Source organism: Musa acuminata, unplaced genomic scaffold, assembly GCF_036884655.1.
Source record: "Musa acuminata AAA Group cultivar baxijiao unplaced genomic scaffold, Cavendish_Baxijiao_AAA HiC_scaffold_1139, whole genome shotgun sequence".
In the NCBI taxonomy this organism is placed as follows: Eukaryota; Viridiplantae; Streptophyta; class Magnoliopsida; order Zingiberales; family Musaceae; genus Musa; species Musa acuminata.
Window position 1 is genome coordinate 2,817,602 of NW_027021351.1, and position 22,399 is coordinate 2,840,000.

Sequence of the window (22,399 nt, forward strand, 5' to 3'; positions counted from 1 at the left end):
TTATAGGCATTTCCAACATATAACATTTGCTACTACTACTACTACTATAATAATAATAATAATAATTATAATTATTATTATTATTATTATTATTATTATTATAAATTTTAATTATTTGAGATCGATTTTATGAGATTTGACATAGTTATACATCGATTGCGAGTGTTCTAATGTAATTTTTTTACTTTTTCTCGTTCCATCTTGGGATTGATAACAATGGTGTTCAACATCATACATGGAATTTGATTCAAATCCAAAGAAAAATAATTATTAAGATTCAGTGAGATCAATGTGACTGTTGTTTTCCATATACTTTGAGCACTACTAACTCATAAGGTAGTATCCATGATAAATAGTTTAATTATCAAGCATTTTTATGGGTTCACAAAACATTTATATATATATATATATATATATATATATATATATATATATATATATATTTGTATGGCATATATATTTAATGGATGATGAAAAAGGAGTTATTTTATAGGCATTTCCAACATATAACATTTACTAGTAGATTTCTTCACCATGGCAACAGTGAATGCTGAAGTACCATTTTGGATTTGGACTTGGATGTTGTGTTGTAATGATGAATCAGAGGACAAGAAGAAAACACACAAAATAAAAGAAACAAAAAAGAAAAGACAATTAGCAATTGTCAACGAGTCAGAGGACAACATGAAAGCCACCCGGAGTTCTCACTCTAAGCCAAAGGAAATGGATCCATGGTGCTACACATTGTTGTTGTACTATGGATAATGTCGCACACAAAAGATCAATGACAAGGAAAGACTCACGTAATCAATTGATTTGTTTGTAGTGGTTGTCATCCTCATCTTGTCGTCATTTTTGTTGTTAGAACTCTTCATTATCGCACCGTGGAAAATGGTTTGACACTGTTAGATGTATTATCATCAGACATTCAAATTACTAGTGTGCCCAAAGCATTAGATGAGAGTGAATTGATGATGTCATTATGTTATAATGTTAAATTAATCTTTCTGACTTCATGGTATGATATTAAGAGTGTTTAAGTCATACTTGCCAACGAACTCAATATCTTAATTTCAATCCTCTGTAAATATGGGATAATGTAATGTATTAAGTAATATAAAAAAGATTAATTAGAAGAGAGGAGAGGTTAACATAGTCCCAAGCCCAATAGAAGATGTATAGTTTAAGAGATAGAGATTAAGTGATTACTTTTTTTATCGTCATATTTTTAAAAATTATATTGAGATTTCTATATTTATGAAAATAAAACATTTAATTTCGTTTCTCTTTACGCCATCGACTCTACTGACAAATATATTATATGCCCTATTACATACCAAAAATAGTACTAAAACATGATTAAAAAGATAATTTTATAATATAATTCTCACCATCCAAAGAAAAAAAATAGAAAAGATAGAAAGAGATTTTGTTGGGAAACGAAGTTAGATAATACTATTCAATTGCTTCACATTTTCTCTGTGTATTCGAAGGTTTTTAATCCTATTTTAGTGTATATGTGCCGACATATGCATTATTTCCGTCAACAAAATCGACGACATAAGGAGAAATAAATTAAATTTAAATATTTCATCTTCGTAAGTATAAGGATCCTAAAAGTAGTTCACTACAATGGATAACATGTAATTAGCCCTAGACTAGACATACGCCAATAGAGTACTAATTGATAATACTGGTGAGAGACCATTCATTTAATGATGTATACAAGCAGTACTTACTTGAACATGGATGTGTTCTTCACCTCTCATATCAGTACTTGGACTAAATTCAGTAAGTAGCATGGCATATTTTCTCTATAGCTGACAGAAAAAAATAAATGTATTCTGCACTACTGATTTTTGCACAAGATAAACTTACAAGCATAAGGTAAGTCATTTAAGAAAATCCAGCAAAGTCTTGTAAAATAGGAAAAACCTGGAAGTTTAGGATATAGAAGAATGTCAACAATGAACAATCTGCGTGATGTTCTAAGCTAATTTGTTTCAATCAGGTTATCTCTGTATCATGGCTCACTGAACTCCACTTGATGACATGCAGAACAGTAACTTGCAATGTTGTAATAATAAGCTACAGTGGTTTTATTCATTTTCATAAAATAAAGGATAATGGTTAACTCCACAATGCATATACCTTGAATTGGACTGGGTTTTCTGAACAACAGATCAGCAGAATTATATGTCAGCTCTGCGGATAATGAAATCTTCTGTCACAGTTCAACCAGGTTCGGTGGGTCTCAGATTGTAGTTGCCAAGGGTACAAAATTCAGCATATGTTTGCAAGAGTGTCTCGAGATAAACCCTGATCCCACATACAAAGTGTCTTTACACACAGAATTATTAACACTGTAAGAGGCATAAAATGCATAGCAGGCTAGTATGAATGGTAAGACAACCTATACACGGTATAAAATTCGCCATTTTACATGCATGAAGTCATACTCTTGGACATGGGTAAGAACTATCAGAAGACTTGTATATGAAATATGTGAATTTTTCACAATGGAGACAGCTGTGACAACTTCTATGAATTATGGTCCGATGCTACCGATGCAGGATCAAGCTTTGAGATGAGCTTCAGGAGTGCCAAAGATATCCAAGTGTCATGCCGACAAATGCTATGAAGACCACAAACAAAAATGGGAAACCAGCCTGAACTCTAGCAGAACTCTTCAGTCTCAGCAAAGCCTGAACAAAGAAAATGGCACTGTTAGAGAGTAGACTAAAGACTGGTAACAATCAATTATAACACATAGCATGATGAAATTAGATGACCACTCATTGTTGCTGATCAACAGCTACTAAAACTACCAAATTCTCAAGGGGTTCTCCAAGAAAACAAATGACATTGTGCATTTTACACATATAGCTTATGAAGAAGCCAATTTCAAACAAATGACATTATATTCATGCCTCCCGTCATCATTCGTTTAATATGAAGATTTACTGCAGCTGAAAAAGCATGGTCTACCAAAATAATTTTAGTAATAGAAGAGAAGCAGATAAAGAATGCATAGGTGATCCACCCAAATGCAAACATTGGAGAAGACCTACAGAAGAGAGGTTCTCTGTTGCAACCAGTTATTGGCTCTTAATAAGAGTGGTTGAGTAGGAGCCAATACAGATGTACATTTATAAAGATCATATAGTGTATGAGAAGTTTTGCAGCAGAAAAAAAAAGTTGGCTTGCCCGCAAATATCTAAGCAAATGATGCACGATATTGAAGTCAAGGTTCGCAATACCGTACCATACCGGTATTTCGACCTGGGCTCGGTACCGGTACGGTACGGTATACCAAGAGGTACACCCAGGTGTGCCGAGTACTGTAGTACTATTACAGTGCTACAGTGCACTCAGACCGGTAACAGACGGTCCGCGTACCGACAACCTTTCGGACCGGTACGTACCGCCCGTACCGGGCGGTATAGTTCGGTACGGCAGACCCTGATTGAAGTTCCATCTCCCTCTATATAAAATGTTTGTAATAGCATAGTAGTAAAGTCATTTACAGAAAAGATTACACTCACAATTTCTTGCTGCAATTTCTCTCCCTCTTGCAAGGTTGCATTATTCTCTTTCTTCAGACTCATAATTGTCTTCTCAGCCTGCAAAAGGTCCATACCTTAGTTTACACAATTTATGGTCAGAACGCATTTCCTAGAATATGAAATTTAACCTCAGTTCTATTAGTTTCTAATGCTAATAGAAAAAAGAATATTGACTGTAAAAGTTGGGCCTATACAAAAGGCATGCTTTAAATTCATGAATGAGCACAATAAATACACTAACCACAATGAATTTCTACACATAATTTATGGCTCTACAAAATGAACACATCTTCTGCAAATAATTTGACTACTTATTAAAAATCCAGATCCTGCATTGGTGGAAAACTCGGGTTCTCTGGAATAACCAAAAATTGGGGACAGTATTTTATCAGAACATAATGATATTTCCACTGTGTAGGATCACTTACTGAGTGTTCACAACTGCCAGAGTAACAAACATTGAAAGCCAAAAATTTGCCATTTTATGTGGAAGCAAGCTTGTTAAATCATGTCATGAGACAATGATGTAGGATCTTGTTTTACTTATTTCTCATTTGAATAAATTTTATTAATTTAGGGCACTTTGTAAAAATCATAAGCTGCCACATGGTGACATTTCCAATATTCTACTTTATTTTCCTAGATTACTGGAGAGAAAAAAAAAAAAAAGATAGCAAATGAACAAAAAGATGGAAGAAATCAAAACTTGGTTTAATTAAAGATTACAAGTTGTAATGGAAGATTCCATCTCTATAAGGAGTTGTCATCATACTACAAATATAAAAGTCTATAAATTGGATATATTATCCAAACGAAAGATCATTTGCTAAAACAAATCAGGAAAATTTTCTTCCCAGAAGGAGAGAGTAGATGACCAATTAGCTTTCATAATATTATAATCCTTTTTTAGCTCTGAATTTTATTTTATTTTTCCTATAATTGGGGTCAATAAAAAGAGGGCAAAAATTAAAACTGAAAATCAATCCTTTTCCCACAATAGGTGCTAGCGGTATGATGTCACATATCAATTCTTGATGGTGTAATTATATTGTCCAACATGTAAGACATGACTAGGTGTGCATACCCTAGGAGCTATTTCTTGAGTTAGGAGCTATTTCTTGAGTTGGAAGTAAGTCGAGTAGTTATTTGTTTTTAAACTATCTTTTCCTTTCTCTCTCTTTGCTTTCCTCTATCCTCAGATAAAAAAGAATACACATTCTTTGCTTGTCACAAACTTGTCCTACATCACAAGTGAACGTTATCATAGGGCATAAAGAATATATCCTAATACCAAAGGATAGCTACTTGATGAGATGAAAAAAATTACAAATAACATTAGAGTTGTGGCATCAAATAAATGCAAACAGCTATATTGAAATTAACTAACCTCATTTAGTTTCACTTCAAGATTGTTGAGCTTGAACTTTAAGTCATCAATGTCTTTAGCGACCTACATAAGCATAAGCAAGGTTAACCAGCTGAATTAGATAAAGCAACATGGGGATATCATGCATAGAAATATCATCTGAACATTGAAAATGTAGATAGTATCAAGGCTGATCTTAACAAATAGAAAAACATTATGCTGTCACTGTGTTTCTTTTACGACAACCACACATGTTTACAAACTTATGACACATAGGAGATCCAAATTCTAACAACTTGATGTGAATGAACACAAATGTGTTCTTATTGGCCAAAGTAAACTTCTATGGAAAAAACCAGAAACAAAGACATAAATTAGACTAGGAAGGAGATATTACTGGAGAAGAGATAATGTCAGGCACTTCATTCAATGCTTGATTACTTGAAATACAAGCCTTTTCCAACAAAGGATTTTCATGAATGGCCTCATGTTTTGGAGCCCCATTGTGCAAAACAGAAGTCTTTCTCAAAATAGGAACTTCATTAGCCAATTCGTGCTGCAGAGCACCATCATCAAAGATGCAAGTCTCAGCTGAATCAGGATTTTCTAAAGCTGGCTCCTGTCTCACCCCATTGATTGGTTCTACCACTGGAGAATGTGGAGGGCTTGCAAGGACAACTCTCAATTTGTTCTCTTGGATATATCTACCATTTTCTTTAGAGAACTGTTGAACCAAAAAGGAGAATATCAAAACATACATAACATACTACATATTCAAAGGAAAAACTATAATGTATACTTACAAAACTTGGCATAATATCCTCATCTGTAGTACCATAAGGAACAACAGTGCTCTGAACCAGAAACTTGTCTTTTAATTGCATATCTGGTGGAACTTCCTTTGGTGCTTGCATGGTAACTAAAATGGAATTGCATAATCATGTAAATAAACAAAAGAATATAGGCCCACCGATATGCAATAGAGAAGCTAACATAAAATTAACATGATTCGTTACACAATTCATTTATTTCACTTCAGTGTTAACTACTAAGGCCTAAAATTCTCCTCCATCAATGTACAATAATCGTAAATCATCAAACAACTAGCCCATCATATGTTATTACACTGATTCATTGTATAAATGGAAGTAACTCATGGTGCAAACTAAAAATAATGTCAATTATTTAGAGTTATTAGGCAAAATAACATAAAATCTGTCCGATACATGAGACGTTTCAACTACTGCAAGAACTTGTGTAACAGATTTTTCCATAAAAGAAAATAAGTTGTTTTTAATTGAGCCATTTTAAAAACATCCTATGGGCATATTCATATCATTCTTTTATTGTTAACTATAATTTTAAGGAAAAATAAGAAAATATATAACCAGAAACAAAAAAAAGTCCTTATGATGTACTCTGAAAAAAACATCCACTAGGCATTATTTAAGTGGTTTGCTGTCACAGTTACGGCACGAGAAGTCTCTGTGTATGACACTAGGAATGTTCTCTGAGTTTTTTATGCATGTAATTCCACCCTTGCAGGGAGCTCTACTTCCAATTCTTTCACTTCTTCTCAAAATTCATACACTCAAAAACTATTCCTGAAAAAACAATCTGACTCTATAGTTTTATATTTCTGTCAAATTTGTTAGACAAAATTTAACAATGCTTGTTAAATGTAGACATTCAAGTTGGAATTTATCTTCATAATGCTTCAACAGTTAAAGCTCCTACTTCCTTGAAATTGTAGTCACAAACCTTAGCATGCCAAGTGTTTTGTTATAGTAGAATCAATCTCAAATTTTATCTTTAAATAGGACTATCGAGCAAGGTCTGCCGTGCCGAAGCGTACCGCCCGTACCGGGCGGTATGTACCGGTCCGACAGGTTACCGGTATACGGACCGCCCGGTACTGCTACAGTGATACAGTACTATACTGTAGTACTGCTACAGTATAAAAATAAAAAATTATTCGGTACACCAGGGCGTACCGCTCGATACGCCCTGATGTACCGCCCGATACACCGGTACCGTACCATACCGAACCCGGGTCGAAACGCCGGTATGATACGGTACAACGAACCTTGCTATTGAGAATCAAGCCTATGATGAAACCAATTTTATCTAGTAATTGAACCCAATTTTAAGCTCAATATGAGTTTCTTGAGGAATCAAATTAGAATAACATCCCATTAAGTCGATAGAAGAGTCCTAGATAATTGCACCAAGAAGTTGAAAGCCCATTGTACAAGCATGAAATTGGCATAAATTAAATTATCCATTACTTCATAAATTGGATCATCAAAACGTCAGATTCTTATGCTGTTCATAGGAATCAGAATATAAAAAAAGTTGGCCGTAAGTATCATATCAAAATATCAGTCAGTTGATACATTAACATATACTGAGGGAGGAAAGAGTGATTATTCATTATAACCTTCGAATGGAGAAAAATCTTGAATTTAATAACAAGGAAATCATCCAACTGGTAGTTGACTCTTATTTCTTAACAAAAAAATATGTTACTTAGGGTTACCATCCATATCCTTGATGCAAAAGGGCATTAATTGTTCTCTTTGTCTTCATAAATCAAAAGGTTGACTATCTATGTAGGAAATTTTTTATAGAACTCTTATCATATTAAATGTTGATTCTTAAACTAAAAAAAAAAGTAAAAAGGAAGCTTAGGTTTATATTGATGGCCGCATATCCATATTTCTTATCCCCACTACATTTCTCTTCTCCATTCCGTTTAATGTCTTCACAAGGCAGAGTACCTAACATAGCATCCTCCTGATGGAAATCAACAATTTGTAAATCTACGCTAGGCGTGGAAAGATAAAGGGCCAACTCAAATCCCTTTGGATTGTTGATATATTTGTATTCAGATTCAACCAACATGCTTTCAAATAGTATAGTTATCTTTTTCTGTTTCTTTGGAATAATTTTAGTACTTTAGAGGTGATTTCTGTAAAAAAAAATATGTTGGCAATATTGACTAAGTTTTTGGTTTAGTTCCCTAGATTGATTAAGGATAAGAAAAGAAGGAAGTCGAATGAAGAAAAAGATGAAAAAATAAACTGAGTTTAATTAAGTTTACAAAGCTTGATTGGAAATTCCATTTTATAAAAAATTTCATCATTATACAAAGATAGAAATATATGAATCGGATATATTATAAAAAACAAAGATTATTTGGTAAGATAAATCTAAAAGATTTTCTTCTTTTAGATTTATCTTAACAAATAATATTTAAATATTTAAAGGTAAAACTGCGTACATTGACCCTCCCGAGACCTTGTATCAACGGAAGCCTCATGCACTGGGTACATCCTTTAAATCTAGAAGATTTTCTTCCCTAAAGAAGAAAAAGATACACAGTTTATTTGTCTTGATTATCGTGCAAGTGGTGCGGAACCACAACCTTCTCACAAAGTTAAGAGGACTTAAGAGTACAATAAGTCGACCATTTCCTATCATCCTCTTCTCTCATCCCCAGTTATCCTACCAACATAATTCCATCATTATGTATCTCTAAATCCCCAAAATCCCTGCCACAATTATTTTTGACCATACAAGATCCACCAAACCACAAATTGCTGCAAACCTAATGTTTTTGGCGATACCTGGAATTCAGAATTAGTGAATTAACTTTACAAGAAAAAAATGTCTCTCTCTCTCCTCAAGCCTGGTGTGCATTTGAATTTGCACCACTTGTATTTTCATTATTATGAATTGAGTGTTCTATAAATTGAGCATGTTTTATCAAATTTGCCCTCTTCGATTCAACTTTTGGCCACCTTTTTTCCGCTTTCATATATTCTTAAATTTTTTTTATTAACATACTTCAATAATTCAATTCATTACACAAGTCCTAAACATGAATTACAGAATTGTGTTGGGCACTGAGCACAGATTTTTTTTTCCCAAGAAAAAGCTTAAAACTTGATAATGATAGCAACAAAATACACCCGTTTGCATCAAAGCAAACCAAAAGATCTAGCTCAAGAGGCCAATTTTCCTTCCACCAAGCACAGATCTTGCTATGCACTCACACATGTCAAATCTAGGCTGCACCAGTAAAACAAAAACATCAAAGCTAGCTTTTCTTATTTCATGTGTTCCATCTAACTAGTTTCACTTTTATCGAGCAATACTAAAATCTTTTGCCGTCATTGAGAGATATGTAAAAAGTCATACGTGTAGTTAAGTTCTAAAGTTAAAAGCATTAGTCATATTCTCTTCGCTAAGGATCTAAGGATATATAGTTAAGTAAAATAAGAAATTTCATTAAATAAAAAAATCTAGGTATCTAGATCAATTATTCAACAAAATGGAGAGATAGATAAAAATATTATATCAAGAAATTTTGTACGATCACTAGACATTTCTCATATTAAAACGAAAATTATATATGATTAGGGATACTTTATGAATTTGGGTATTGGGCAGTTAAAAAACAACATATGCAAAATGTATATGTTAAGATGAGAATGTTGAGGTACATATGTAAAGCTATTAGGAATGATAGTAAAAGAAATGTTCTATTCATGAATAATTAGATGTATTTTCAATAGAAGATAAGATAACATTACAAAGAATCGTTTAAGATAATATGGACATGTGCTAAGAATACCTACAGATATGGTAGTTGAAAGATATGAAACTTTTAAAATTAGTTGTAAAAGAAGAGGTAGAGAGACTTAAAATGACTTTATTAGAAACTATAAATAAAGATTTATATACTCTTGAATTTAACCAAGAATATGATTTCTTATAGAGGTCAATAGTGGCAAAAGATCCATGTAGCCGACCCCAGACAATTGGGACTTTATGGCTAAAGCTTTGTTGTTGCATTGTATTGACAATAAGTATCAAACCATTGGCCAACTAGCTCAAAGGTGCAGCACATAAGACAATCCTGATTCCTACATGCATAATAGCTGAAAAGTATAAAACAACACCTTTGAGCCACATGCCACCACGCTCTATATCAATCCCTAAATTTCCTTGATTTTGATTAGCTAGGAATGTAGCCCACTTGTTGATGAAAACTGATGTCAAACTTTTCATGAATATTGTCCACTTAAAGTTGATATAGGATTGATGACTAATGAAAGTTCTCCAAGCTGACCCTGTCTTGACGGGAAAAAGGTTTGACTGATAATGATGATTAGTGATTACAATATCCAATTGGATCCACCCTTTTCCCAAGGCATCTTTTTTCTTTTGCGAATGTATCGTAATTGCTTACTAGCAAATTTAAAGCACAAAAACAAAAAAGAACATAGTTACACTGTTCAAACAAAAGTGAGATAGCAGACCTGTAAAGTCACATGTTGATCTAGGTAGAATGATGCCTGTATTTGGTCGCACACAGTATCTCTTGGGAGATGTAGTTTTAACCTAACCAATATAGATACAGTTGAATCAGTTACTATGATGAACCATTTATAAATAAAATGGAAATGCCGTAATGGAGAGACAATGTTCATAATTATAAGTAGCTCCAAACAAAAACTCATTAGACCATTTCTAACATATGTTTTTCATGTCGGTATCCAAAGATAACTACAAAATGACTAGGAACATTAACCTCAAGTATGGGATTCTTAGCAAAGTTAGTAACGATAGCAGATATAGGTACCCAAAGCTAATAGAAAACAGCAAGGCAACAAGTGGGAACTGAGAACAGGCTAATTAGTAATACTTTGGTGTGAGAAAACATGCAAGAATGTAAACGTAAAGTTCTCTTTTGAGAATAACTGACAAAGCAATCAGTCTAACACAGATATTTAATTAACGGCATATTAGAGAAGCTATGTGAAGTATGAAACTTCCATGAGACCATTTGAGAGGTCCAGAACACAGCTTTTGGTCATCCCATCTCTAAAGATTACATCTAAATAGGAGGTACACAGTTGGGGAGAAGCACTAACCTTGTAAGCAACATAATCTGCGGACTTGTTGACAAGTTGAACGGTACATGAGATCTGCTTCTTCAACTCAACTAGAATGGACAAAGAAGGTGCATTATGCTAGTATCAACATAAAAGATCAAACAGATTTGTTAACTTTAGATTTTAGAATAACTTTGACATTAACATTAAAAAAATAGGAATCTGAAGCTTTATACAACACATGCACTCAAATATCCCGGATATAAAATGTATATATGAACTGAAGCCACAGTAATTACAAAAACGACTAAGAAGGAATGATAGTAGGAATTGATATAAAATGTGCATATGAATTGAAGCCAACGTGCTTACAGAAAGAACTAAGCAAGAATGATAGTAGGAATTGATATAAAACATATCAAAGCCAGCGAACGAATACATAAACATGTCAATAAAACAATAAAAAAAAAGGACAAAACAAAAAAGAGAGTAAGATAGATAACTATTCTTGCTAAAATTTGAAATCGGTAGCATCTATGACTGTCATGATATTGAATCCTAGTATGATACAAGTGTCAGTGCACACCACAATCTTATATTTGATGTATAACATATCACCACCGTACGAAGGTAGAAATGATCTGTATCTTAAACCAATGAACACCAAGAAACCCAAAAATAGCACACAAAATGAGAAAATAATAAAAAAAAAAAGAAATCCTGTATCTTAAATCCATGAACACCAAGAAACCCATGCAATTACAAAAATAGCACACAAAATGAGAAAAAAAATAATAAAGAAATCCCGGTAACGTGCTTATTTGCGTCACAGCATGATTCCCTTAACTTGTCCTGCCGATCCATCATCTTTCCGCAATCCAATTAACAACTTCTCATGCTGAAAAGAAAACTGAAAGCTGAATGGGGGAAAAGGTCGTCTTTTGACAAGAAACACTACTAGCATTATCAGCAAATTCGCCGGACTAGATGGTCATCCACACAATCCACTTTGACAACTCATCAATCTCATAGCACAATTTAAACATATAAAAATGATCCTACGAAACGAAATCGATACGTTTAGACCTATCCCCCGATCAAGAACATCAAGCAGCAAATGTTTGCGTCGAGGCTTACATGCGAACTTAAGTTCCTGAGGTTGGATTTCCACAAGCACTTGACCCAACCCCATCGCGCTTTCGTCCTCCGACGACGATCCAGAAATAGGAAAAAAAGAATTAGTTCAAGACCAAAAGCCACAAAGATCGAGAGATCGAGATGGAAAAGAGAGAAAAACAAGTGTCGGGAAGAAAACCTACCGGTGATCGCCGGTTGGACTTTTGGGTCGCGTCGAAAGACGGCGAATTCGCCTCTCAGATCCCTTCAAAAGTATACGGATAGCATTCAAGTCGATAGCCAAAGATGGAGTAAAAGATAAAAGAGTTGATGAACGGTTGCCGGACAACTTTTGGTGTGACCTCTTTAAGACGGCAGAGAGAGGATCTGCTGTGTCGTCGATTTCTTGCAATAGGAGAACGTGTCAAAGGTGGCTCGTTTGAATCCACTAGTGGTGGGACCTTGTTGATGACGTGTTGAATTACGGTTCGAGAAGCTCTTACGCTGCTGTTTGTGGTCAGGCAGTTGGATTTGACGTTAAAGGCTTTTTGCTTCTCGAAACGCGCAAAATCTCGCGACCTTTTAACATGAGGAGATTTTTCGAAAAAGGCCTTATTTAGACCTTTTTTTACTGTATATGACCCTTTTCAGGTTTTTCTAATAATCTTTTCTTTCTTTCTTTCTTTCTCCATCTAATTTTGATTATATTGTTGATTTGACAGTAAATTATTTATTTATTTATTTATTCTATAAACCGATCTACAGGATGAATCAATCTCTCGAATTAGATCGATTTCCATTTATTACAATATTTCTATTGTATCCTATAATTTTTTTATTATTTTTTTTAGGTTGATTCCTATACATAAATATTTTCTAATATTTTTCATAAGGATATATAAAATATTATTCTAATATGTTTTCAGCTCATTTTCCTCTTTTACAATGTTTTGATTGTGATATTTTTAAAAATATGTCAAAAACATTATAACCATATTGGAATGATATATTTTCAAAAACACTGTAACCCTATTATAAAACATTATAACATGAGAAAAATAAACTCAAAGATATATTAAGAAAGATCTTAAATAGGTATGGTTTCTTATTTAAGAAAATAAACATTCAAATAATTTGACTTCTCTATAAGTTACAATATTTTTCGACATGGTTACAATGTTTTTAATATATTTTCAAAAATACTGTAACTTTATTACAAAACACTATAATAGAGAAAAATAAATTAGAAAAATATTTATAAACCTTGCTTATATATCCTTATGAACAAAAAATATTTATGATTCTTATATGATATATATAGTATTTTTATAATGAGTTCAAATATTTTAAGCAATACAAAGAATTGTTGGTTTGTGGATAGGTATGGTTTGTTGTGGATAGGTAGGAATACAAGACATATATATATTTCTTAATAAGACAGGAATGAATGGGTAGGTGAAGACATGGAAGTTTTTACTTTCCACAGGATTGGATGTGAATTCTTGGCACAACCAACACATCATAGATTTGGATTAGGTTTATGTGGGTATTGGTTATAAATTTAGTGACATAATGAAATCTGATTAATAGAATGATTGATCACAGATTTATGGAATTGAGACAACTAATGTGCATGTTTCAATTCATAATCTAAGTCATAAGTGTTAATTTTCAAATTATGAGTACCAAAGGGACCACATCACAAAACCATGTCGATCTTGATTTTCTTATAAGTCGATACCAAGTCGACCTTCTAAGACCCTTTTAATCACACCTGAAGATCTTGCACACGTGGGTTTAAACAATGTTTGATTAATCCAACTATCGTCGATATTATCTATAATATTTTGACTTTAGAAGAAGAGTTTGCATGTTGTAAGAACGTTATCTCGAATAGTCTAGTGAGAGTTCTCTGACCTGGACTCAGCACTTTCTGACCCTTGATACCTCCAGCACAAACCCTTCTATAGTTTTGATGATTATTCAAGAACCTAGTCTTTTCCCTCTCGTGAAAACTTCAACTCACGTGATGATCTCTATAGAGGTTTGTGCTAGTAGGTGCAGATGTTGATTAGGATGATATAGTTTATCTTTCTTTTATGTAGTGTCTAAGTCTCACACACGTTGAATTATAATTAGTATGCTAACAAAAGTATAAATAATATGTATATATTTTTATCGTTTCATGATATAATTTGTGATGTGTATGCTTTATAAATATGATAAATAATATATTCATGTTTTTGACTTTTAATACTAAAGAACATATTTTTCAAAAATATCATTCTCAGTATTCTATGAAATATTAGTCGAACATGCATAAACATTAATGTTTATGTTAAGCATAGCGCAAGAAACCAAGGTATGTTAGTGGACTTAAATATGAGATTAAGTTATGGTAATAAGTATACATATAGTGACTAAAAGTGACAATTGAATTGTAATCGATCTTAACGAATCTTAATGCTTGAATAAGTTTAAATATAATTAAAATAAAAAGATTTAAGTTTTAAACCACATGTATATGAATGATAGAGTAATGAAAAATTAAATAAGAATAAAAATCAAAGAGAAGTGTTATACTAAATGTTGAGATACGTAAGTGAGATTGTATGATGAGTTTAAATCAAAAATATCATCTTTATCCAAATCAAATTATAACTAAAAAGTTTAGCTAATTATTAGAAGATTTATTGGAAATCTTGAATATTCTCTTCTCTTACAATTTTTTGGTTTTCTTTAATCTTTCTTACACCTCTTTTTTATCTTCCATGTTGTTTTATCTCTTCTTCTCTTGTTCTTCTTTTCTCTTTATTATACGCCTCTTCATCATCTGATGCATTTATAATAGAATTTTAAATTTTAAATAATATCATCTGATACGGGCAGTATATATCAATCCAACAATATATCAGTACGTGAATTACTCACTATCGGGTGGAACACTCAACATTATCTTATATCAGGCGATAACGATTGAAATTTCGATCATTATCACTCGATATAGCTCGGTAATAATGATCAAAATCGATTGTTACAAATCTATAATAGTGTTCCAGCAGTCAAATTAATTCTTGGAGCCTTTTCTCATGGGTTTTTTAACTCATCCTCTCCCATGTTTCACTCTCAAACTCATTTTTTTTCTCATATTTGCACTCTCCTATATTTTATAAAACAATAATTTATAAATTAAATTGAGGCTAATTTAAAAAAAATTAAGAAGAAAGAACCTTTTAATATTCTCTTTATTTAATCAGAGAATAATTAAGATCTTTAATATTATGATTAGTATATTTAATATTACTTAATTTAAAATTAAAATATTTAATATTATATTTCATACATATTAAATATTGAAAGATATGTGGTGGCTACATAAGTAACTATAAGAATGATGAAATGTATGTGGTGGCTGCATAAGTATTACTATCATTTGGAGGTCTTCATTCATAGCCACAAAATTTAGAGTCGGTAATGGTCAAAATTGATTGTATCTTTTCTCATGCGTTTTCAAATTCATCATCTTCCCTATTTCATCTTAGACTCTCTTAAACTATCTCAAACTAATTTTTTCTCACATCCGTACTCTCCTAAATTTTATAAAATAATAATTTTTTAATTAAATCGAGATCGAAAATATTAAGAGGAAGAACATTTTAATCAAGAGATATATATTTTCTTTCTTTAATTAGAGAGTAATTAAGACCTTTAATATTATGATTAATATATTTAATAATTAATTAATTAATATATATATATATATATATATATATATATATATATATATTTCATGTATATTAAATATTGAAAGATATGTGGTGGCTGCATAGGTAACTATAAGAATGATGAAATGTATGTGGTGCCTGAATAAGTATTACTATAATACTATCATTTGGAGGTCATATAGGCCTTCATGCAATGCGCATTCATAGCCATAAAATTTAGAGTCGGTAACGGTCAAAATTGATTGTATCTTTTCTCATGGGTTTTCAAACTCATCATCTTCCCTATTTCATCTTAGACTCTCTTAAACAATCTCAAACTAATTTTTTCTCACATCTATACTCTCCTAAACTCTATAAAATAATAATTTTTAAATTAAATCGAGATCGAAAAGATAAGAACATTTTAATCAAGAGATATGTATTCTCTTTCTTTAATTAGAGATTAATTAAGATCTTTAATATTATGATTAATATATTTAATAATAATTAATTTAAAATTAAATATTTAATATATATATATATATATATATATATATTTCATGTATATTAAATATTGAAAGATATGTATATTAATGCAGTCTTTGTGCATTCATAGCTATAAAATTTGGACTCAGTTTTAAGTTCACATAGGCCTTATGCAATGCCTCTTTAAGGCTAAGTAAGAACAATTTCATGGCGAGTTGCACGATCATTCACCGATCCTGAGAGAACACAGTACGTCTTCGCCTGGATTCCAGGAATCTACTCAGGGTGGCGGAAATCGCAAATATTTGCACGCAGTGAAGCCACCATCCACCACTAGATTGTGTCCGCTGATGTACTTGGCCTCATCCGAAGCCAAATACACCGCCGCATTCACCGCGTCCTCCACCTCGCACTTCGTCCCCTCCAACTCCCCCGTGGCCTCGATCATCTCCTTCACCCGCCGAACGTCTACCTCCGCCGTCATCTTCTTCACGGCGTTGATCCCGAACGGCGTCGGCAGCGCATGCGGCGAGATGCAGTTTACCCTGACCCCGTGCTTGCTGAGCTCCGCCGCCGCCGACCTCGCCGCCCCCAGCACCGCCGCCTTCGACACTGAGTAGACGAGCGGCGTTATCCCGCCGAGCACCCCGGCGATGCTCGCGGTACACAGAATGCACCCGGCGCGGCGCGGGACCATCACGCGAGCGGCGTGCTTGATCCCCGCCACCACCGACCGGGCGTTGATGGCCATGGTGCGGTCGAAGTCGGCGAGGTCGAGGTCGGTGATGGACATGGCAAGGGATCCGGCGACGCCGGCGTTGTTGAACATGATGTCGAGATGGCCATGCTTGGCGACCGCGAGGTCGACGGCGGCGGCGACGTGGGGCTCCTGGCTGACATCGCAGCCGACGAAGGTAGCGGCGGGGCCGAGCTCGTCAGCGGTGGCTTTGCCGAGCTCGTGGTGGACGTCGGCTAGGATGACTTTTGCGCCGTGGCGGATGAACTCAGCTGCGCTCGCTTTGCCGATGCCGCTGGCGGCTCCGGTAATGACTGCAACTTTGCCGGCTAACCTGCTAACGGTCATAACTTGGTATGGGTTTAAAGAGTTTGAGATTGGTTTTTGTTCTTCCAGAGACAAATATAACTTGAGAATTATTCTCACAAAATTGAAAGCAAATGATCGGTGACGTACTAAGATCTATCCAACAGCAGCAAATGATAAGCGTTCATAAGCAACATCACATCATATTTCATCTTTATAATACTTACTAATAGAAAATAAAATTAAACATCTTTTAGTTACTTTGATATCATTTCTTTTGACGTGGATAAGAGATCATATCCAACTTCACACGTTTTTTCTTATTCAACTTTCATCCTCAACCACATAACATGCGCGCGTACACATACACACACACATATATATATATATATATATATAAAGATATTTATCATTCAAATATTTTTTTACATTGAGATATCATCCCTAAGCCCAATGGAGAAAAGCAGTGAAAAAGTAGGAAAGAAGATTAAGTTAGACCAAGAATCTGCTTGCTACATAGGCACATCAAAGGTTTCTTTGCCCACTAAACAAGATGAAGACAGTTCCTTTCTCTCTCTTAACCATGTTTGATGAGTTCATGTCAAACAATGATATTTCTACCTATCTATCTAATCATTGACATCAAACAAACATAAAGGTTTTGTCTAACTAGTTACTAGCAATTTATGTAGTTCACACTCTTGTGGATGTGTCTGGGACAAAACCAGCCACCTTTTAGTTGCCAAATCTGAGCCACCATTACACAATTCCAAGAGAAGAACAAGAACAAGAGATGGTTTAGCAGGAAATCATACCTTGCAGGCTGTGTGGAGAAGTAGTGCTGTTGCTGCAGATGGCTGACACCACCTCTCATCGCCCAAATCCTTTTGCACCTGAAAACCATAACCAGAGAACACATCATTCTCTCTTTCACATCATTCTATCTCGGATCGAAGTCGTGGCGAGATGAAGAAGAATATACACAAAAGTAGATATGATCATCTTCTTAGTTTCTTCTCTTGTTTCTTCTACCAAAAGAGATAAGAAGCTCGATCTAGATTTACTTCCGAAGGATATCTGATGGAGTCAAACAAAGAGAGGAGACAAGGAACAAGTTGGAGTGAGGACCACTGATGGAGAAGGGAGGGTTGGAGAGAGACAAACAATGACAGCAGCATGGAAAATGCAGCCCAACAAGTCTCATCACCACTGTTGATAGCCCACACTATTGGTTTTTATTTAAACCTAATAAAAAAATTACAAACTTCTTTTATATTTATAATTTTATTTTAATATTCCTAGGATATTCTTTTACAAAGGGATATAAACGTTGTCGACTTGTCATTTAATTCTAATACTCTTCCAATTTTTTTCATATAATTTTATTTTTTTATCGGAAGGAAGCGATGCAACTAGGGTTTCGATATCGATGGTTGTGGGTATGATTGATCCAAATAGGTTACATAAAATAATGATAATTGAGGAATCATGAGAAATAAGAATAGGATAGATAATTGAATGATTGTATTAGAAAAATTATATTTTATTATTTCTTAAGATAATTGTATGAAGTTAGAGATTACCAATAAGAATTAGTCCTTTATAGAAGCACCAGACACTAATTCTGAATTGATTCACTCATTGTAGATTGGTTTAATCTGTTCACCATTTCTGACATTATAAGACAAAACTGTGAGAAAAGGATGGTACATGGTAAAAGTAATATAAAATAAGGCATCTAACTACAGTAAAAAAACTATTGAAAAAATTGACTAATTAATTTTTTTTTGTGAGCTTTTTGATGCCTTTGTAGGATTAGCAAAAACGAGAATTGGGGAGTAGAAATTGTCTTTTTTATTTAGATCATCATTAAGTATCATTAGAGTATCATCCAAAAGATTAAAAAAAAAAGGATATTAAACTCTTAGTGTAATTTAGATGCACGATCACATTCTAATGTTCATATTTATCATCATCACATTCTAATGTTCGTGATCAATTGATACATAGTTGTCCATATTTATCATCATCACATTCTAATGTTCGTGATCAATTGATACATAGTTGTTTATTCGAGTTGGGATGATGATTCAAATTGAATTGATATCCATTCTAAGTCAATTTCAATCTTGGTCACGGTTTATAGAACACTAACCCACAAAAACTAAATCAGGAGTTTTCTCGATAAATATCCCTCAGATGATCAAGTTGGTTTTGGGGTTTGAACTAATTAGTTAATGCTAACATGAATTATGTTTAAGAGTGAGTCTTTTTTATAGATGACTCTAGAAATGAAATGGTTATGTTGATGGTTGGAGGTGATGTTTTTGGTTGAGTGTTTGTCGTATCCAATGCATGCCAATCATGGGATTCAGACGGTCGATTGGTTGCCACATGATTATGTGTCTATCGTATCACCCTTTACCTATCACTGGCCCCCTCATTTTTGGATCATTAGGTCATAGAGCTATCGAGGGGTTTGATGTTCGACCTCTCAATTGGGTGTCATCGAAATATGCATTCAGAATACACATTCGAACTTTCGATGCATCATCAAAATATGCATTCGACCTTTGAGTTGTTGAAATACATATAGCTTGATTGTGAGCAGTTCATCTAAACCTGGATCGAAACAGTGTGTAGGTAGTATGACCAGTAATATGGGCAAACCACCTCAGCCATTGCAAGCAAATAATAATCAGTGTAAAATAATTAGAAAAAAAATAAATTGGAGAGGAACATTCATTCTTTAAGAAACTGTCTGAAACAAGAAGAAGACCAATACAACATACAATACCAATAAATTCAGGGATATCATCATTATTCCGAGTGCAGCAATGATGTGCCTATAACTTGAAGTGATCAATCAAAGATCTACTGCTTAATTCTTTACCGAAGAAGGTCCCCATGAACTCTGCCATGGTGAAGTTCCTGTAGCGTGCAGGTTTCACCGGTGATACTAGCTCTGGTAAAGGTCCATAGAAGACTGACTCCCCACGCTTTCCAGGGTTGAAGAAGGTTGCAACGGAGACTCTGGCTTCTTGATGTGGATTAGCCAACACCCTGTGTTCCACACTCTTGTATTCGTCATTGGACATTATCTGCACAAAAGAGAAAAAAAAAAAAAATATCTATGAGCAACAAACTCCATGGAAAACTTGGGAACATCAAAAGTTGGCATCCTGCTGTAGAACATGCGAAACAAAAGGCAGAGGAAACCGATATAAATTGAGAGAAAGGGAAGGCTTTTACTGATACATGTAATCCAACAATAAGAATCTTACAAATGGATGCAATCTGGTTCCATAAAAATGACAACAAAATTCCTCTTGCCACTACTTATGCCATATCGTGCGACCTCTCCACCTTTCTTTTCATTAGAACAGTTACGGTAATACAAATTGCCACGGTTGATCTCAGATGATCAAGGGATTGTAATTACAGAGGAGATAATGGTCAGCTAAGCAGAAAGTTTAGGGACGAGATCATCATTCATGACCCCTTGCTACTCCTGAGGCACTAAAGCTCAAGTTGAAGCAAACCACATCATCATTAGCATGATCATGAAGAAGATACAGAATAATTCTGAGGCATTATGAGCATATCAAACTTGTGGAAGGATATGAGCGGGTACTCTAATGCTTTATGCTATGGCGTTCAGCCATGATGTGGCTTTGTCTATGGAAATCAATGTTGGTTCATTAAGAGTGATCACAAGCAAACAATGCATATGGAGCTAGAAAAGTTACACAACATAAGGTTGTTGGCTCATTATCTGCTTAAGATCCAGCAACCAACCAAGATTTTTCATTATGAGTTTTCTTGAAAATGAAAAGAAAATTACCAGTCAGTAAGAAAGATCCAGTGAATGGAAAATGGGTACTTATTTAAAAAGATTATGTGAAATATATAGAAGTTTTGAAGGGAATGCATATGTGCAAATTGATCTGATTGGAAGTATATGAATCCAATCAGTAATAACAAAGCTGTACCAAAAACAAAAATCTCACAACCATGTAGCAATGTGCAGGCCGATAGCTCCTATATATTTGATCCAAGTTGACTAATATAATGGTCAGCTCTGTTGGTGAATGCACTTGATATGGAATCAAAATAAGCCAAGCCGACTAAAAACAAGCCAGCCAGCAGAATAGCATAAAGACCAGTTAGAGACCGGTATCTTCGGTCGATTGATCACAATATAAGGAAGCAATTACTATCAACAGCGTGGCAGAAATACTGAGGCAAAATGAAAGTAGTAAAGCATGCATTTTGGAATCAGCAAAGTAAAAGCAAAAGTATAAATTTATATGGGTCCAAACAAAGGTGACCACATTAAAGTAAGTCCATAGTGAGAAAACTAAAAGACTCAAAGTCTAGAGACTTAAGTTAGAATTTAACCTAATTGACTGAAGCTTATCCAGGAAGAGCTGTTTTAGGATCATGCAGTCAAACTACAGAATCACCAAACATTTTAAGTGTACACGGCGACCATCAAATAAAAAAGATATAATCAGATGCAGAGAGATTTTTGTTGGGAATTCGCTCAAGATGATTCATTTTCTACTTCACCGGTGAGCAACCAGCCTCAATTTCTTTCTGCCTGCCAACGATAGTATCATCTACAGATTTCTTGCCGGACGGCTTTAAGCGCTTTCGACAAGGACAAGGATAATATGCTTTCGACAAGGACAGATTCAGAATCTCTATGCTTTCGATTGATCACAATATAAGCAAGCAATTACTATCAACAGCATGGCAGAAATACTGAGGCAAAATGAAAGTAGTAAAGCATGCATTTTGGAATCAGCAAAGTAAAAGCAAAAGTATAAATTTATATGGTTCCAAACAAAGGTGACCACATTAAAGTGAGTCCATAATGAGAAAACTAAAAGACTCAAGTCTAGAGACTTAAGTTAGAATTTAACCTAATTGACTGAAGCTTATCCTGGAAGAGCTGTTTTAGGATCATGCAGTCAAACTACAGAATCGCCAAACATTTTAAGTGTACACGGCGACCATCAAATAAAAAAGATATAATCAGATGCAGAGAGATTTTTGTTGGGAATTCGCTCAAGATGATTCATTTTCTACTTCACCGGTGAGCAACCAGCCTCAATTTCTTTCTGCCTGCCAACGATAGTATCATCTACAGATTTCTTGCCGGACGGCTTTAAGCGCTTTCGACAAGGACAAGGATAATATGCTTTCGACAA

The 22,399-nt window shown here is 34.2% G+C and overlaps 3 protein-coding genes across 7 annotated transcripts in view; all 3 read right to left on the minus strand.

Annotated features, from left to right (window-relative positions):
- Positions 1-2,307: 2,307 nt before the first annotated feature.
- Positions 2,308-12,287, minus strand: LOC104000074 (vesicle-associated protein 1-2). Of its 3 annotated transcripts, none has more exons than XM_009422013.3 (9): positions 12,155-12,287; positions 11,973-12,039; positions 10,875-10,945; positions 10,260-10,341; positions 5,736-5,851; positions 5,330-5,656; positions 4,954-5,016; positions 3,546-3,623; positions 2,308-2,705 (listed from the first exon to the last, which is right to left on the minus strand). In XM_009422013.3, the coding sequence occupies exons 2-9, from the start codon at positions 12,025-12,027 to the stop codon at positions 2,595-2,597; spliced, it is 903 nt and encodes a 300-aa protein (XP_009420288.2). In that variant the 5' UTR covers positions 12,028-12,039; positions 12,155-12,287; the 3' UTR covers positions 2,308-2,594. The 3 variants fall into 3 exon arrangements, with proteins under 3 accessions (XP_009420288.2, XP_009420289.2, XP_018675430.2); XM_009422014.3 differs by having other exon boundaries at positions 11,973-12,031; positions 12,155-12,275; XM_018819885.2 differs by having other exon boundaries at positions 11,973-12,052; positions 12,155-12,250.
- Positions 12,288-16,241: 3,954 nt separating this feature from the next.
- LOC135671353 (secoisolariciresinol dehydrogenase-like) lies at positions 16,242-18,319 on the minus strand. 3 transcript variants are annotated; one of them, XM_065179410.1, is made up of 3 exons: positions 18,166-18,319; positions 17,999-18,076; positions 16,242-17,214 (listed from the first exon to the last, which is right to left on the minus strand). In XM_065179410.1, exons 1-3 carry the CDS (start codon positions 18,183-18,185, stop codon positions 16,422-16,424), a joined length of 891 nt encoding a protein of 296 aa, XP_065035482.1. In that variant the 5' UTR covers positions 18,186-18,319; the 3' UTR covers positions 16,242-16,421. The 3 variants fall into 3 exon arrangements, with proteins under 3 accessions (XP_065035482.1, XP_065035483.1, XP_065035481.1); XM_065179411.1 differs by having other exon boundaries at positions 16,242-17,211; positions 18,166-18,318; XM_065179409.1 differs by lacking the exon at positions 18,166-18,319 and having other exon boundaries at positions 17,999-18,159.
- Positions 18,320-19,911: 1,592 nt separating this feature from the next.
- The window catches only part of LOC135671482 (1-aminocyclopropane-1-carboxylate oxidase homolog 3-like), a 4,721-nt gene continuing 2,233 nt past the window's right edge, over positions 19,912-22,399 (minus strand). Inside the window, exon 2 of the mRNA XM_065179637.1 lies at positions 19,912-20,284. Coding sequence (XP_065035709.1) covers positions 20,030-20,284 — 255 coding nt within the window. The 3' untranslated portion in view covers positions 19,912-20,029. The remainder of the gene's footprint in view (positions 20,285-22,399) is intronic.

Bases quoted from the DNA above. Each gene is read 5' to 3' on its own strand.
- LOC135671353 (XM_065179409.1), bottom strand. From the start codon at position 18,105: ATGATGTGTTCTCTGGTTATGGTTTTCAGGTGCAAAAGGATTTGGGCG. The intron at 17,215-17,998 runs GTATGATTTCCT...TATGACCGTTAG, and splicing joins TTCTCCACACAGCCTGCAAG to CAGGTTAGCCGGCAAAGTTG.
- LOC104000074 (XM_009422013.3), bottom strand. From the start codon at position 12,027: ATGGGGTTGGGTCAAGTGCTTGTGGAAATCCAACCTCAGGAACTTAAG. The intron at 5,852-10,259 runs GTCTGCTATCTC...ATTCCATTTTAG, and splicing joins ATCAACATGTGACTTTACAG to TTACCATGCAAGCACCAAAG. The intron at 2,706-3,545 runs GTGAGTGTAATC...TTCTTTGTTCAG, and splicing joins AGAAATTGCAGCAAGAAATT to GCTTTGCTGAGACTGAAGAG.